General features: G+C 31.9%; 1 protein-coding gene across 7 annotated transcripts in view; it reads left to right on the plus strand.

The window, feature by feature from the left end:
• Positions 1 to 15,670, plus strand: part of LOC130893603 (AF4/FMR2 family member lilli) — a 513,028-nt gene that overhangs the window by 479,199 nt on the left and 18,159 nt on the right. For all 7 annotated transcript variants that reach the window (XM_057799827.1, XM_057799826.1, XM_057799829.1 and 4 more), the window contains one exon: positions 1,001 to 1,034. In XM_057799827.1, the coding sequence (XP_057655810.1) occupies positions 1,001 to 1,034 (34 nt within the window). The remainder of the gene's footprint in view (positions 1 to 1,000; positions 1,035 to 15,670) is intronic.

Genomic DNA, 15,670 nt, shown 5'->3' on the forward strand with positions numbered 1-15,670 from the left:
TTCCCGCTATTAATATCTTTAGAACTCCATTTCAATGCGTTTAAACAAAATATTGCAGATATCGTTACAATTACGAGGGCCGTTTCTTTTTCAACCTCCGATAGGCTGTAAATAAAAGACAAAAGTTCATATAAAACAATAATTTTATTACCAAAAGGTTACTTTTCGACATAATCACCGAAGAGATTGAGACATTTGACATATATGTGGACAAGCTTCAAAGAAAGTTGCCGCCAATCTAGCCTAACCGTTCAGTAACTTTAGAGTACAAAACACAACTTGAAACTTCGGTGAATTCCGTAGACAAAGCAGTGAATCTGGAATTTTCTTTAAACATTGTTCAACTCGTTGAACCAGTTAAAATGAAACGACAGATTTGCGTCCTTGGCCCCCTTCATCATGCACATCATTACGGCCATCTTTAAACTTTCGACATCATTCACGCACAACACCATCGCTCTTGAAGTTTTTCTGCCCGCGTAGCTTCTGCACGGAGCGATCGGAGGTTGAAAAAAACGGCCCTCGTAATTAAACTTCATGCAATCATCGCATTGGGCACCGAAACATTGAATTTTTTTAAATATCCAGCCTTTTTCAAATGGTAATCTATTTGCTAATTGTAACCCAATGCATAAACGATGTCTTAACAGCTTACATGCCGATCTGTCTTGATCAATTGTCAAATTTTATGGGATTTTCCAAAGAGAGGCTGGCCGGAATGAAGCAATTCTTTCACCATCAAATTTCCTCACAGTAAACTACAAAAATTTCTCTGCATATTTGTGAGGTTTCAGAAATTTCACTCATTTTTAAAAATGTAACATCAAATGCCACCTGTGAAACTTGTACTTGACTCAATCGGACAAGGGCTTTCCGATATACAACCCTCTCAACACCATCTACTCTAAAAATCGAAAATACTTATTAGATTACTTATTATTTTATCGAAAATTTATTATATTTAACCAGAAATTACTAATGTAATTTTTTCTTGTTACAGGACGTGAACGGCAACTATCTACTCGCCCATCAACGTAAGTATGAACGGCATTATAGTCTATTTTTGTCACTTAGAGTAATAAAATGATGCAGCATTCGTAATCCATAGGGGTATCACTTCTTTTAGTAGATAATTAAAACATTTTTTATGTTATGCCTCGAATAATTTCGTATGAAATAAAATTTGTATAAATATACTGAATAAGTCGGGTGTACACCTATATTTTCAATTAATTAACCTGCTTATTACTACCAAATAGCTGAAGGTAAAACATTCTTCCACAATGTATGAAGATAATTGTGTAATACTGGTTATATAAGTATAAGGGTTTCAACTTAAATTTTTAAACAACCTTACGTTCATAAAAATAAGTATAAGATTAAAATACAAATTCTAATGAGATTCGGAACCAGAAAATGAACTATTGGCTCGATCATTTCATCAGTAATAGTGTCCAATTACATTTTATCTTCTTTAATCGTATGATTAACTGCCTTTTTCCAGTTTTCAGGCTTCTCATCATCATCATACTTCAAAAACATTTGTTCAACATTTATTTTTTCAAACTTGTATTTTCAAGAGTATAATATTAAATTTAGCAATAATACAGATTCATTATGATGAACTATGAGCCGTCATTTTGATAAGGAGACACACATAATACCTTTCATCGTGAGTTTTCGGTAGAATCAACTGTTCTTAGCCGTTTAGCCGCTTTATCACGATTTTTTTGAGATTTTTTTCCATGTCGAATGATTTCCGCAGAAATGTTTACCTATCATCTCCCTCTTATCAACCAATAAATGAAATAAATAAACGGTGTTTAGTATATCTTTACCGATTCGGAAATACTAATAGATGTCTACGAACATTCAACTGTCACCATTAGTTCAGAGCTCAACAAACCCGACATTTTCAAAAATGCGCATGCGATCTGTTTCTGAACCTGTTCAGAATCAGACCCACTAACTTGCAACAAGAGTGCAAATTTTAAGTACCTTTACACGAAACGACGGAACTTTTATTTATACGAGGTCTGGCTATTAAATAACGAGACTGCGCACATAGAGGGCGCTTTAGACGTGTGGGGTAAAAAACGAGTAGTGCGTTGGGTATCTAGATATCTTATTGTCCCTAAACACGTTTCCGTCACTATTATAGTATTTGTGCAGTAGCGGTTTGAAACGAACGTGTTTTTTTCTCGTGCCGAAAAACGGGAGCAACGTATCAATCTCAAATTTCTTGTTAAATTGAAAAAAATTCCGACTGAGTGCTATAAATTGTTGCAAGAGGCCTATGGGGACAATTCTCTATCTCATGCGCGTGTTTTTGAGTGGTGTAAGCGCTTTAGAGAGGGCCAAGAGAGCACTGAAAATGACCAGCACCCAGGTCGCCCTGTGACTGTTTCAACTCCGGAAATAGTGACCAAAATCAACCAAATTGTGCGTGCAGATCATCGAATGAGCATCCGGATGATTGCCGAGGCTGTAATGATAATGACAAAAGTCTAGGCGAAGTTGGTGCCAAAAAATCTGACTCCTAACCAATAGTTCTTGCTTCAACGGGTCTGCTCAGACTTCCTTGAAAGGTTAGAAAAAGATCTGCCTTGAAAGGTATCCGATTCGAGTCGATGGAAGCGGTAAAGACTTCCAGCACTGCTTTGATCAATGGAGAAAACGTATGAAAAGGTGTGTGGCGAAGAGAGGGGAGTATATTGAAGGCCAGCATTCGAATGTAGAATAATTTTTATAATAAAACCCTTTTTCGTTTACTATACTATAAGAATCATTGAAATTTGTATTTAATCATTCATAATTCTTCAAAAGCATTGTTATATATGTAAATGTGATTATTAGTAAATACCAATGTATTTCAAAAATGAGTCACAATTACTCAATGTATATAGCAATGCGTTACGAATAGAATGGTTGATAAAATTTCAGTCTATGCTTGAATCCCTAGAAATAGTTTCGTTTTAATCAATTTAGTTTTTTAAAACGTATGTTCTCACAAAACCTTTCAAGTTGAAAAGAAGCATTTAAAACGGCACCTTTAGGCTGTTAATTAAAACCACTTTCATACACTTCCATTGTTCAAACAGTTGAACAGAATAAAAAAGTGAATGCACAACACAATATCGACTTACTACTCTTGCTTTTAAATTAGACCAGTTCTAAGAGAGTTGGTATTTAAGTTTTGAGAATATGAAGGACTCGGGAAGAAATTTCATTGAAAATATTTGTTGTAGTTAAAGAAAATGGGTCCTCAAATGCGAAGTTCCTGAATTATTGGTATAGGTTAATTTGAAGTGTCCGAAATAAATCTGTCAAGAATTTTGAAAAATCATTCTTCGACGTGAAAAAATTTATAAAAAGTGATTTTTATTCATGTTGAAGCTGTTTATTTTTAGTTTTACAATAAATGGTCTTCTGAAGTTTTTGCTATTGTTAATATTATTGATATGCTTTAACTACAATACTTTTGAAAAAATAGTAATTTCCGAATTACGTAATACATTTAAATTTGTTTCCATTGAGTATAGTGGATTGAAAATGAAATTTTAAATGGTCTTAATTTTATTATAAATAATATAAAAAATTCTTTGAAATCGAAATTAATCATTTCTTAAAAATATACAATTTTATTTCAAATCATAATTATTAGTAATTAGCATCCCCTAGCTCTAGCTACCATAACTCTGTAAATATCAGTAATATTGATGAGAATGATAATTAATTTGTTTTTTATTCTAAACCATTTTTCCAAAATTGAAAAATTAATTATCAATTTATTTTACATCTACCCAAACATTTCCAACAATTTGTTGATTACTTCAGAGTAACTAACTCTAATTATATACGAGGGATACTACTTAAGTTTCGATATAGACAAATAAATGCATTGCATGTGTTTGAACGAAGAATTTTTTCTATTCCGATTGAGGTACCTTCAAAATCTGTGATTAGAATGCATCGACCGCTTCTTCAGGTGTAGAAAAAGTTTGACGTCGCAATTTATTTTTGATCTGACAAACAAGGACTGTATGGCGGATAACACATCAATCCGATGTTTTCGACTGTTCAAAAACGTTTTTGTTTGAACTGATCTGTAAGAGGTCGCATTTTCGTGGTGAAGAATGATTCGTTTTCTGCGATTGGTTTCGCTGGTTTTTTCGAACACTTCTGCTAAACAAATGCTGGTGTACCATTCAGAATTGTTTTAATGTCCAGATATTCCATAAAAACAGGTGACCATTTGCTTCGTGCGTGAATAATTCTTGTTGGATTTGGCTAGTATATATATTGTTTAGTTTCGAGTTCATATACAGAGATTCATGATTCGTCACCTGTCACGATCTTATAGACGTCTTTTGAAGCACCGCGATCGAATTTTTTCAGCATTTCTTTGCACAAATCGACACGAGCTTTTTTCTGAACGATTCTCAAATTATGCGGAACCCAACGAGAACAAATCTTCAAATTTTCAAATCTCCAAATTTTCATACAATATTGAATCCAAGTGAAACTAATGCTAAGTATACTTCAATCTCACGATACGTCACATGAAAATCTTGCAATATCAGCATCTTTGTTTTCTGACACAACAGCCGGTAACAGGTACACCAGGTAATTTTGGACGACCTTCTCGAAATTCTTGTTGTAGCGGAATACGAACACGGTATTCTTGATGCTTCATCGCTAAGAGTTAAATTATGTTGAACGATAGTTTGTTCCAGAGTTATATATAGTCAATAATCGTAATAAATTATACCAACCTTGACCTACGCCCTTGAAAATAATGCAAATTTATTCCTTATTAGTAATATCAGTCGGCCAACATTAGTATTCGTCGATCATAATTTTTATTGTTGTAATGATGTTAATATGCATGTTCCACACGTATCAGTTTTTGATTTAATCTTTAGGTTTTGTTTCAGCCATATATCCGTTCATAAATACCCACAAAACTGTCCATATTACATATAAATCAACTTTAGACAGTACAGTAACCAACACAACACCCTGTTTATTGAAATAATACGCAACCAAATGGAAGCTAATAAGTTATGTTTGAAATGTGAAATTCCAAGTAAAGTTGCTTACGTTTAGTTCATTTACGAGCTTTTGTACTGATTCTGACTTGAAAGTTTTGAACTATTCATTATTCGATTCATAGGTCGTTGCTTTTCTGATTCCAGTGCTCGTTCGGCCCCTTTCTAATCAGGTTTAATTGCTCATTTGAAGATTACAATATTCGCCTTTATTGATTTGAAATATCGCTCTCACGCAATGACTACTGCCGTGTACCTCGCGATGTTATTCTTATCAAAAAAGTGAGGATCATCAACTATTTTTATTTTTTTCAAAGCATTATAAAATTATCCGTTGGAAACATAAAATTATTGTTCATTAATTTCATGATTCCTCCATCTGCTCCTGCTTTACAAGAATTAAACATTTTTTCATTCTCGTTAATGGCAAAAGATTCAGATATTTAGTGGGGTTCGACACTAAGGGCCCTAGTTTGCAATCCAAGGTAACATAAATCTAAAACATTATGTATGCTACTAGTTTCAATACACATAATTATTTGGCCCGTATCCAGCACTTCTTCACTTTCGACAAGAGCTATTGAATTGTGTTGAGGTGTCTACATATACATTAGAAATTTAAGTAACATGGAATTCTGATTGATTTCAATGCACCGAGCAACAACAAACATTGATCTTTTTGGAATATTTTAACTTTGATTTATATCAATCTGTCCTCTAACCGTCTGTCTTACTGTTTGTCTATATTTTCTACTAGATTATAATTCACAAATTCAACGGTCGGAGCGCTGACATCTTTGCAGAAGTTTCCACTTTCCACAATTACTTTCCAATGAAAACCAATGGTAGATTATAGATTATACCCTAACCTGTAGACCAAATAAAAAATATCTGGTGACGTTGAATGGTGAATGACGTCAAATGAGTGTTCTTCGGGGTATATGAAAAATATTTCCATTATTTTCTAATATTAATACGTCTCACTAGTATCACTAATATAAACTAGGAATATTTGGGATCGATATCTACCCACTTTAAATGATTAGTTAAATTCAAAATTTTTCACATATGTAAAAAACCGATTCTGTGTCATTAAGAAACGGCACTGTTAATTAAAACTCAACTGGGGATTTACCAAAATCCAATTTTTCTCTGAGCCACTGACCACTTTAGTTTCTTGTCATATATGTTTTTCATTCAATGAAAGTACTTAGTTGATTAGATATTAAAACACCATATACCCTTCGAACCCTTATATGTTCAATACGCAACAAATTTGGTGACGGAGTAGACGGTGGAAAAACGACGAATTATCCTGATGGAATATATCAGCCTCTGAAGTTCTAGCAGAGTGGCAATGAAATCAGTTTAGTTTAGACTTCACCAATCATCACTCTTTGTGTAATAAGGCTCTTTTTTTTTCAATAAATATATAACTATTCCGATGATCTTGATAATGAGTTTCTAATGTCGTTCAAAATTGGAGAAAATATTGATGTTAACGTACTACTACTCACAAAATCCACAATTAATTATACACTGACTGGTCCAAATGGATCAAATCGTTCAACAAATTTGAGGTTGTTACAATTTTTATGAAAATCGGTAGAATTAAGTATCTGTAATTTGACATAATATCAACATTCACTTCTAAGTTTAAAGACAACAAATTTGTAATCTTGGAAGAATAGTTATTTATAAATTAATATCCACGGCTCAATTTCCAAAAAAAGATATTTTGTATTTGACCCATTAGGTATAACATCTAAATATAAATTTATTATTTGAAATCGCATGTATTTATAATCTAGATTACTAAATTAAGTTGCCATGAACCGGACTAATTCCATAAAAGCCTGCGAGAATCCTGCTTCAGTAAATCATCGGATTATTTCTCCACCAACTTCTCCCCGTCAATTTCTTGTCGACGAAAATTCGTTAACTTCATCGATTGAGTTGTCTCGGTTGAAATTAGAAGTCGAAAACAGCACAACGATTTTATCTCGTTCATGTTTTTACGACGGACGCTGCCGACGTTGGTTATCTTTTTAGTTAACTTTCTGTTAAAAGTACAGTAAGGAAAAACGCAAATGGGTTTTTAAGAAACGAGTTTCTTTTCAAAATAATAACTTAAATTCCAAATCACTTTATTACTATGAAATCTATTGTTGACACAAGACGTGTAATTGAAACATATTTCTTTACTTTCTTGAACTCAAATAGACATATTTATGAATAGTGCATTTTACTAGAAAATTTAATTTTTTTTTTACAAAATTTATTGGACGTTCCAAACTAATTTCAATTATTTTTTCAAAATATAACCTGATATAACTGGGATATATAAATTAGTACATACTACGTGAATATTAGAATACAATATATTTCAACAATACAATGCAATTATCAATTTCACGGTCACTTTAACATTCATAAAATAAAATTATAATTTTGTTCAGATTCTTTAGATCTTTTTTATAATTGATATATTTCCTTTTTTCATGCATATTGATCATTACAAAACATTATCTTCTTGTATTTGATTCTGTTTCAGGGTCTTTGAATTTTTGTAATTAAATATATGTTATTTGATAAATTACGGTTTATTCATGGAGTTTTACGTTTTTTATCGTATTGATAACTTTTTTTATATATTTTCTAAATATTGAGATGTCTCTCCTATATATTTTTCGATTTTAATATAGTGAAATATTTTTATATTGTATTATGTATAGCTCTTCCAATATCAATTGCAGAAGACAGTTATGCGAGGCACTCATACAAAATTAAGAAATGAAAAATAATATTTACTCCCCGTATAAAATTCGGTAAACATCTAACAAACCGTCAGTCCACGTGGACTCATCATCTCCACTGTTTACCAGAAGCTGTCGGACGGCGTATGTACACAATTTTTTTAAAGTATCCCTGCTAGACAGTCTGCGATAAGCAGTATTTAATTCATAAATTTCTTTAAATAAATATAAATATGGCGTTCTTTAGACCATGGGCGAATGAAAATAATGAAATTGCACAGTATAGTAAGAATAAAGACAGGTATGAATTTAATATTAAAGATTTAAATATACTAAATTATTTAAATATTTTGTTTTAAATAATGTTTAAAAAAGGAAAATATTCAGCAATCTAATAATGCAATCCTAATAAGAATTGCAGAATTAACTTATTCAGTAGTCACGAAAGGGGTTGCTGTGGATCATTCACAGAACAGAAAACTGTTTAAAGAAAAACTGAAATCAGTTGAAAAGCAACTCAAGATTTTATACGTAGGACAATTTATAATTTATATAAGGAGAATAGGATTGCGACATTAAAAGTAATACAACAAAAGGTAGCATATTATCCAGAATACAATTATACCAGTTTAGAAACATTGCGTCAAGTTTTGTCAGTATGCGGTTTTAAAAACAAAAAACTGATGGCAATAACCGAATCGTCAAGGTTAGTTCGATGGCGAAAAGATTATAGACTACTGAAGTTCTAATAGACGAATGGGGTACCAAAAGGGCTCAGTTCAGGTCTGGTGCTCTGTTTAAACCAAACGCCCTCACGGTTAGGTTCATTTTACTCGTCTATTTACGTTTTATAATTTGATAATCATTGTAGCAAGTTCAATAACGGCCTATAAAGCCGTCGAATTTATAATAATTCGATTGCCTTTTAACGAATACTTTCTCGCCCAAGATGAACATATTTTTAAAAATAATAAATTTATAAAATGAGGTATCTACGCCTATGGTAGATGAAACAAAATTGTCGGCAAGGGTTTTTATTATCAGCAATTGATATTGGAAGAACTATATGTATAGCACAAGATCCGAATCTAAATCGACCTTCACCGAGCTGATAATAGAATTGTATTAAATTTTGTACATATATTAAAAATGGGTTGACTAAAAAAATCCTGGACAGAATATTTTTAATTATTTTTGAAAGGATGATTTTTCATTAAATTTTGCAACATAAAGACAATAAGAAAACAGGTGCAGACATAGGGTTGTCTATTATTTACCTGGACGTACTACTAGGTTGCCAGGTATAAACAGTATATCGATACCAGTTATTTCCACTCGCATAAGCGCTGTTTTATTGTGAACACGTTGATACAGGGCTGTCTCCAAAAAATTTGGTCTTAATAGAATTATTTGATTTTAAAGATTTAAATTACAACGCGTGTGGAAATTAATGACAGAAAGATCCGAGGTAAGTATACCGTTTAATAATAAAGGACCGAACATTGCAATCGAGTCTGATGAGTCCCTGAATATAAGCTCAGTACGTATACTATAGAGAGTAGAGGTACCCCTCTATTGTAAACATCAAGTCGTTATTTTGGAGCAACTGACATTTAAATTGCAAACGAAATAATTAAATAAATACTTTAAGTATTAAAAATATTCTGTCCAAGATTTTTTTAGATAACCCATTTTTAATATATTTTTTTATGTACAAAATTTATTATAAAATAAATCTCATTATATTATCAGCTCGGTGAAGGTCGATTTAGTTTCGAATCTTCTATCTACCATATTTATTAAAATAATTGCTGAGAAAATCCTTGTACATATGATAAGGAAAGATTCTACATTTTAGATCTTAGGTTCGCTTATTGGTTATAATATTTATCTTTCTCTTGACCGCGTAGGTATTATCATATTTTCGGGATAATTATTTACTATTCATTCCGTTTTTGATTTTTTTCAATAGCCGTGCATTTAAATTCGATGTCAGATTGATTGTATAGCTCTATCAAACAAATACTCGATCTTTTATATATTAAATATCTTGAATGCCGAGTCGGTTTTGCATACTACTATTTTTATAAGTTATTGTTGATTTTATTGAGAAAGGAAACAAAAATAATAGATTTAATTCAAGATATTACCGAGAAAAAATGTATTTGCATTTTGACTCATCTGTTTTAGATTCAAAGGTATCAGTCGAATCAATCATTTTTATACAGTTTGATAATAAAAAACTATACTACAACCTTTTAAATTGTGAAGGTGTTGAACTTTATAAATATTTCGTATTCAGAAAAAGGTTAAATAAATATTATAATTTATAAGAAAAACCCTAAAATTCTCCGTCAATGATTTATCATGATTTATCTCATGGGTTATACAAATTTTGTTATCATTTATTTTCAAATAATGAATTTTGAATGGCTCCATTCAGTGTTAACGAACGTTAGCGACCGAAAACTCGAAATATCCGTCCTTAACAAAATAAAACAACTCGTCCAATCCTAAAGCATCTATATCATCCCACACCTTTTCCACTTTAGACTATAATTTACAATAATTATTATTTTTTGTTCGGAAAATTTATTATTTTTCTTTCACGGTACATCTCACTTAATTATTCTGACGATTAACGGTATTTTTAGTATATGGATGTAGATACGAAGCTCAGAAGTTTCTAGTTTATTAGTTATTTGCACGTTCATATATTACGAGGGTTATTACTAAGTTTTGAAATATGGCAACACTGATGTGACATTGTCAAATATGACATTGCTATTATAGAGTTTGACATTTTTAATGGTTAACGTACTCAGAACGTGTTGTCATACGAGTGTTATTTGAATTGGTTACATATACTCGAAATATTCAATTTGACTGAAAAATTAAATCGCCAAAGTTTTCTATGACTTTCAACGTGGATTAAACCAACAGCAATGGTGGTCGCATATCGCTACGAATTTATACAATCGCTCAAAAAAGCTGGAGTCGATTGGTGCAAAGAAATTTAATCGCAGTGCTTCAAAAGACGTCTATAAGATCGGTCAATTCTAAATGGTACACCAACATTTGTTTACCAGAAGTTATCGAAAAAATCAGCAAAAAATCATTCAAAATATCGGATTGATGTGTAAATATAACATAAATTGCGGGGTCAACGTTTTTCTACTACTGAAGAAGCGGTTGATACGTTCAAATAATATGTTTTGGAAATTGAAAGAAAAGCCTCAACAATTGGTTCAAACGTATGCAAAGTGTATTAATCTAAATGGAGAATATTTTGATAATAATAAAGCTATATACAAAAACTTGAGTAACAATTCTCGTATTAGTTTTAAAATACTCTAGAAATGCATAGGAAATAAATATAAATATATAACGTTTATAATACACACTGATATCTGATCTAAAACGAATAAAGGCAGTGGATAATAAGGTTATGTGACTGTTGAAAGTTTAAGAAGCTCTTATAGAAGCCGAAACAGCAAAATTTCAATACTTGGACATAAATTATTCTATGGTGTTGCAAATAGAATAATTTTTAATAAGAAACTGGAGAAAGTCGAACCAAATATTCCTAATAATCCTTAATGATATTTTGATGATCAACTTTGATCGACGGCTCTTTCCATAGCAAAGTGAGTTACTAGTTTTCCATAGAGAATTCTGAATTTTTTTCTCAAGGTAATTTTATCTCCATTTTACAAAAATCGTGATCCTTGTATCATGACAAACACTGTAAGCACGATCTCACTAAAGCAACTATAGTAGCAGACCGACAAGAACCGGAACGCGGTTAAAACTTATCACTGCTTGAGAGTATGATGCATAATAGTAAATAACTATGACTATAAACATTTATTCACCATATTTTTATCACTCCTCGTATATGTGCCTATACAGTGTATATACGAGGATGTATTGATATCTAGTTAGCCTAGACTAGTTCCATGCATAAACAAAATATTGCGTTACCATAGCAACGAACAATAACTTGTTAGAAGTGTCAGTGTAAAGTTTGACGTCAAAAAAGTAAACCAGAGTTACGCAATAAATTAAAAGAAAAAAGATGTCCACCGAAATTGAGAAAATCGAAAAATTGGAGTATGGAGCCATCAACATGTATCTGTATTTAAAAGGGTTAAGAGGTAAGCAGATTTACGAAGATACGCTTAATACTCTTGGTAATCAATGTCCTTCGTATGCGACCGTGAAAAATTGGACTGCAAGCTTCAAAAGAGGTAAATGTTGAAGACAATGACCGATCGAGAAGGCCAGTTTCTGTGTTAGGTCAAGAACGCGTTCATCATACAGTTCACGTCAATTTGGACATGAGAAAAATTGCTGCAAAATAGATCCTCAAATGTTTGAATGTTAACCAAAAGCGTGCAAGGATAGAAGCATCGCGTTCGATCTGTGCTCGATATGAAAACGATGTAGACTTGTGAAACCGAATTCTTACTATGGATGAGACTTGGGTACATTTCTAGCATCCAGAAACAAAGTAACAATCCATGGAATGGCGACATTCTGGTTCTCCAAGACCTAAGAAGCTTCGTGTCCAAAAATCTGCTGGAAAAGATTTTGCTTCAGTTTTTTAGGATTGCCATGGAGTAATCATGATTGATTTTTTGGATAAGGGTAGAACAATAACTGGAGATTACTATTCGACATTACAAAACGCCCCTGCGCACTAATCTCATGTTGCCTTGCAAAGAATTCGTGATTTAGGGTTTGAATTACTAGAAAATCCCCCTTATTCACCAGATTTGGCTATGTTCGACTATCATCTCTTTCCTCAACTGAAAAGTTTAAAAGGTCGTAAATGTTCTTCCAACGAGGAGGTCATAAAAGCTGAGGGGGTCTGGTTTGCAGAGCAAGAAGAAACATTTTTTTTTTTTGAAATGTCTAGAGACGTTGCAGGTTCACTGTAATAAATGTATCCAATTAAGAGGAGAATATGTTGAGTAATAAAATATTTTGATATTGAAATTTTGTTTGGTTCTATAGTAGGCTAAGAATTATTCAATATATTCTCGTATATATCTAGTGAAGTAAATATTGCATTGTTCTTTTGGAACTTTAACGACCTCGGTATTCGGAAAAAAATATTGCAATTATCTAAATGTCAATTTAGTATCAAAGGTCAAATTCACATATAACAAATGTTATTTTTAAATGAAAAAAGTGCTCATATTTTTCAGTTTCTCATTTCGTGCTACCTACAAATTTTGTATCAGCCCTCTGTAATATCGAAGGCTGAATCAATAAGTTAGAAATAGCTTCGCAATTGGCTTCTATTAATGTTTATTTCTAAAAAAATATTAACGATCTCCCCAGTAACTTTATTACCAATAGATTGGTAAATTTATTGCAAACAAACGAATTTTTTTGTACAATTTGAAAGAAAACAAACTAATGTTATTCTTCTTTAATTGTTATAGGCCTTTTTATTATTCATCTGTTTGTTTCATGCCCGATCCACATTGTCGCGAGCTGCCTCCTAGATGCTCTAGACACGAGTCTTGGCTAGCGGAGATGACAGGAGTGTAGCCATCCACACTCTCAATTTATTCTATATTCATACCGTCCAATTTGACTCGTGTCCGAAAAACACACTCTCGAATTCGCATTCTCTCGTGAGGAGTATGGATCGGGCATCAGAGAATCTGAGTAGCATTTTTTATGTACTCAAATTAATACTAATCTACCACAGGCATTTGAACTATTTAACAAAGCCTTGTAAACATGTGCAATTCTAAAAATACTTGAAAACGAACTTTAATATTTTGACCCACACCCCTTGTCCACTCCGCTTTTGGTAGATATTAATTTGTAAACGCACCCCTTCAAAAATTTTAAAAATATGCTAAGCCACGTGATACATATTTTCAAAGAGGATGAATGGTAAGCTGGGCTTCAACTACATACAACCCCTATAATCTTAAATGGAAATGAGGTTGAATTATATTTCTTTCTAAATGTTACTCAACTTACCACATCAAAAATATTATGTTCCTAAACTTTTTTTATCTATTTATTAAAAATAGATCTAAACAAAATTAAGAGAATGATTAAATTTCGTATAACAATTGCATGCAATTTCTTGCAGAGCCAAAATATTGCATTTCGCTTGACATTAAGGCCGCTTGACATGATGCAATACAACGTGCAGTGCAATGCAAAGCGCAATATTTCTTGATAAAAAGCATGCGCAGATGAAGTTCAGCTGATTTTTTCACGCGAGATCTCGCACTTGCAACATTATCGGTTTGTTACCATTTTTATTATGTGCAAGCTGCAATTCTAGGGAGAAATCTAGTTACTTTTGGCTCAACAACCAACCTGTTCGTCAGACTCCAAAAGCAAGACAACAGCAGATATAATTAGTGACAGTGATATACTGACAACTTTTTCACTTCGTTACTTAGTTTTGTTCTTCCCATTTTTAAACAGACCACAAAATATTCAACAAAAATTGAGGTTAGGACTTTGATTACTTTTAATAATGAAATTTTTGGTAGTGGCAGGCGTGATGCAAATGTAAGAGACTTGTATAATGTCAAGCGACATGCAATATATTGATGATTGCATGCAATTTCTTGCACGTTGTCTTGCACCATGTTAAGCGGTTAAACAAACATCTCACCTAAAATTTTATTCAATATTCTATGACCGGTTTGAAAATGATGGAAGTAACTATATTTTTCCGTAGAATAGAATAGAATAAGGGCGAGATCTTGCATAAAAAAATAAGCTGAACTTCATCTGTATATGCTTTCTATCAAGAAATATTACGCTTTGCATGCAGAATATTACCTATTCGGAATTGAACTAAATGTTAACAAAAAAAGAAAAGTAGTTAATCATTACCAATAAAACACTATGGACCATCAGGCCAGAATAGATAATTCCAACTCAACGTGGTCATTAAACTACTAGTCGGAATATCGAAATTCCGTCTGCATCCTTCAACGATCATACAGGAACTACCCTCAGTGTCAGAGAGCACATATACACAAGTCATTTTTCGCGGTAAAAATTTATCATTTATATATATATATATATATATATATATATATATATATATATATATATATATATATATATATACTTTGTTATTACCATACCAGACAGTTATCAGTTACATATGAGATGTACCCATCTTACATAAAGGTCGGTATATAGGTTATTTTAAGAGATGTTAAAAAATGTCATGGAGATCAAAAAATTTCTATTTTATCTATCAGATTTCGTAATAAGATGCATATATTCGATTAAATTGTAATTATTGTTTCTTTTTTGTATATTTTATAGCACTAATACAATCTGTTAAGTAACTACAATTCTCTTAAACTTCAATTTTGAGCATTTCCTTTATCGAAAGTTCATAAAAACAGAGTAATTTTTTGTAATATTTATTATAAATCATAATTCATATTAATACACTTTCTCTTAAAATTCGTTATAAAAGTCAGCAGTAGTTGGACGACATTCGGGTTAGAAGTGGCATAATTAAAATTATGCCGATTAAAACATCCATTTTTATGAAAATTTTATTCCAATCAGATGCCTTAACTTTCAGAAGTTGCTATAACAACAACCCCAATGTTTCGAAAATTCGATTGTTTGACTAAATTATTTTTAATACAAATTTATTTTTATTTGAAATATAGTTACCTACATGTTATATACTGGTAACAACAATCAAAACTATTTTTGAGATTCTACCTCATTGTTCGTCAATTGCGAATAGAGTAAGGAGCCCTAGGTTTTCTTGGCTATATGCCTATGCTTCATAAAATAAAAGTACTCTTTATTAAACCATAAATCCAAGCTTTCGAAGAGTGTTCT

The sequence above is a fragment of the Diorhabda carinulata genome, chromosome 5 (genome assembly GCF_026250575.1).
Source record: "Diorhabda carinulata isolate Delta chromosome 5, icDioCari1.1, whole genome shotgun sequence".
Taxonomy (NCBI): domain Eukaryota; kingdom Metazoa; phylum Arthropoda; class Insecta; order Coleoptera; family Chrysomelidae; genus Diorhabda; species Diorhabda carinulata.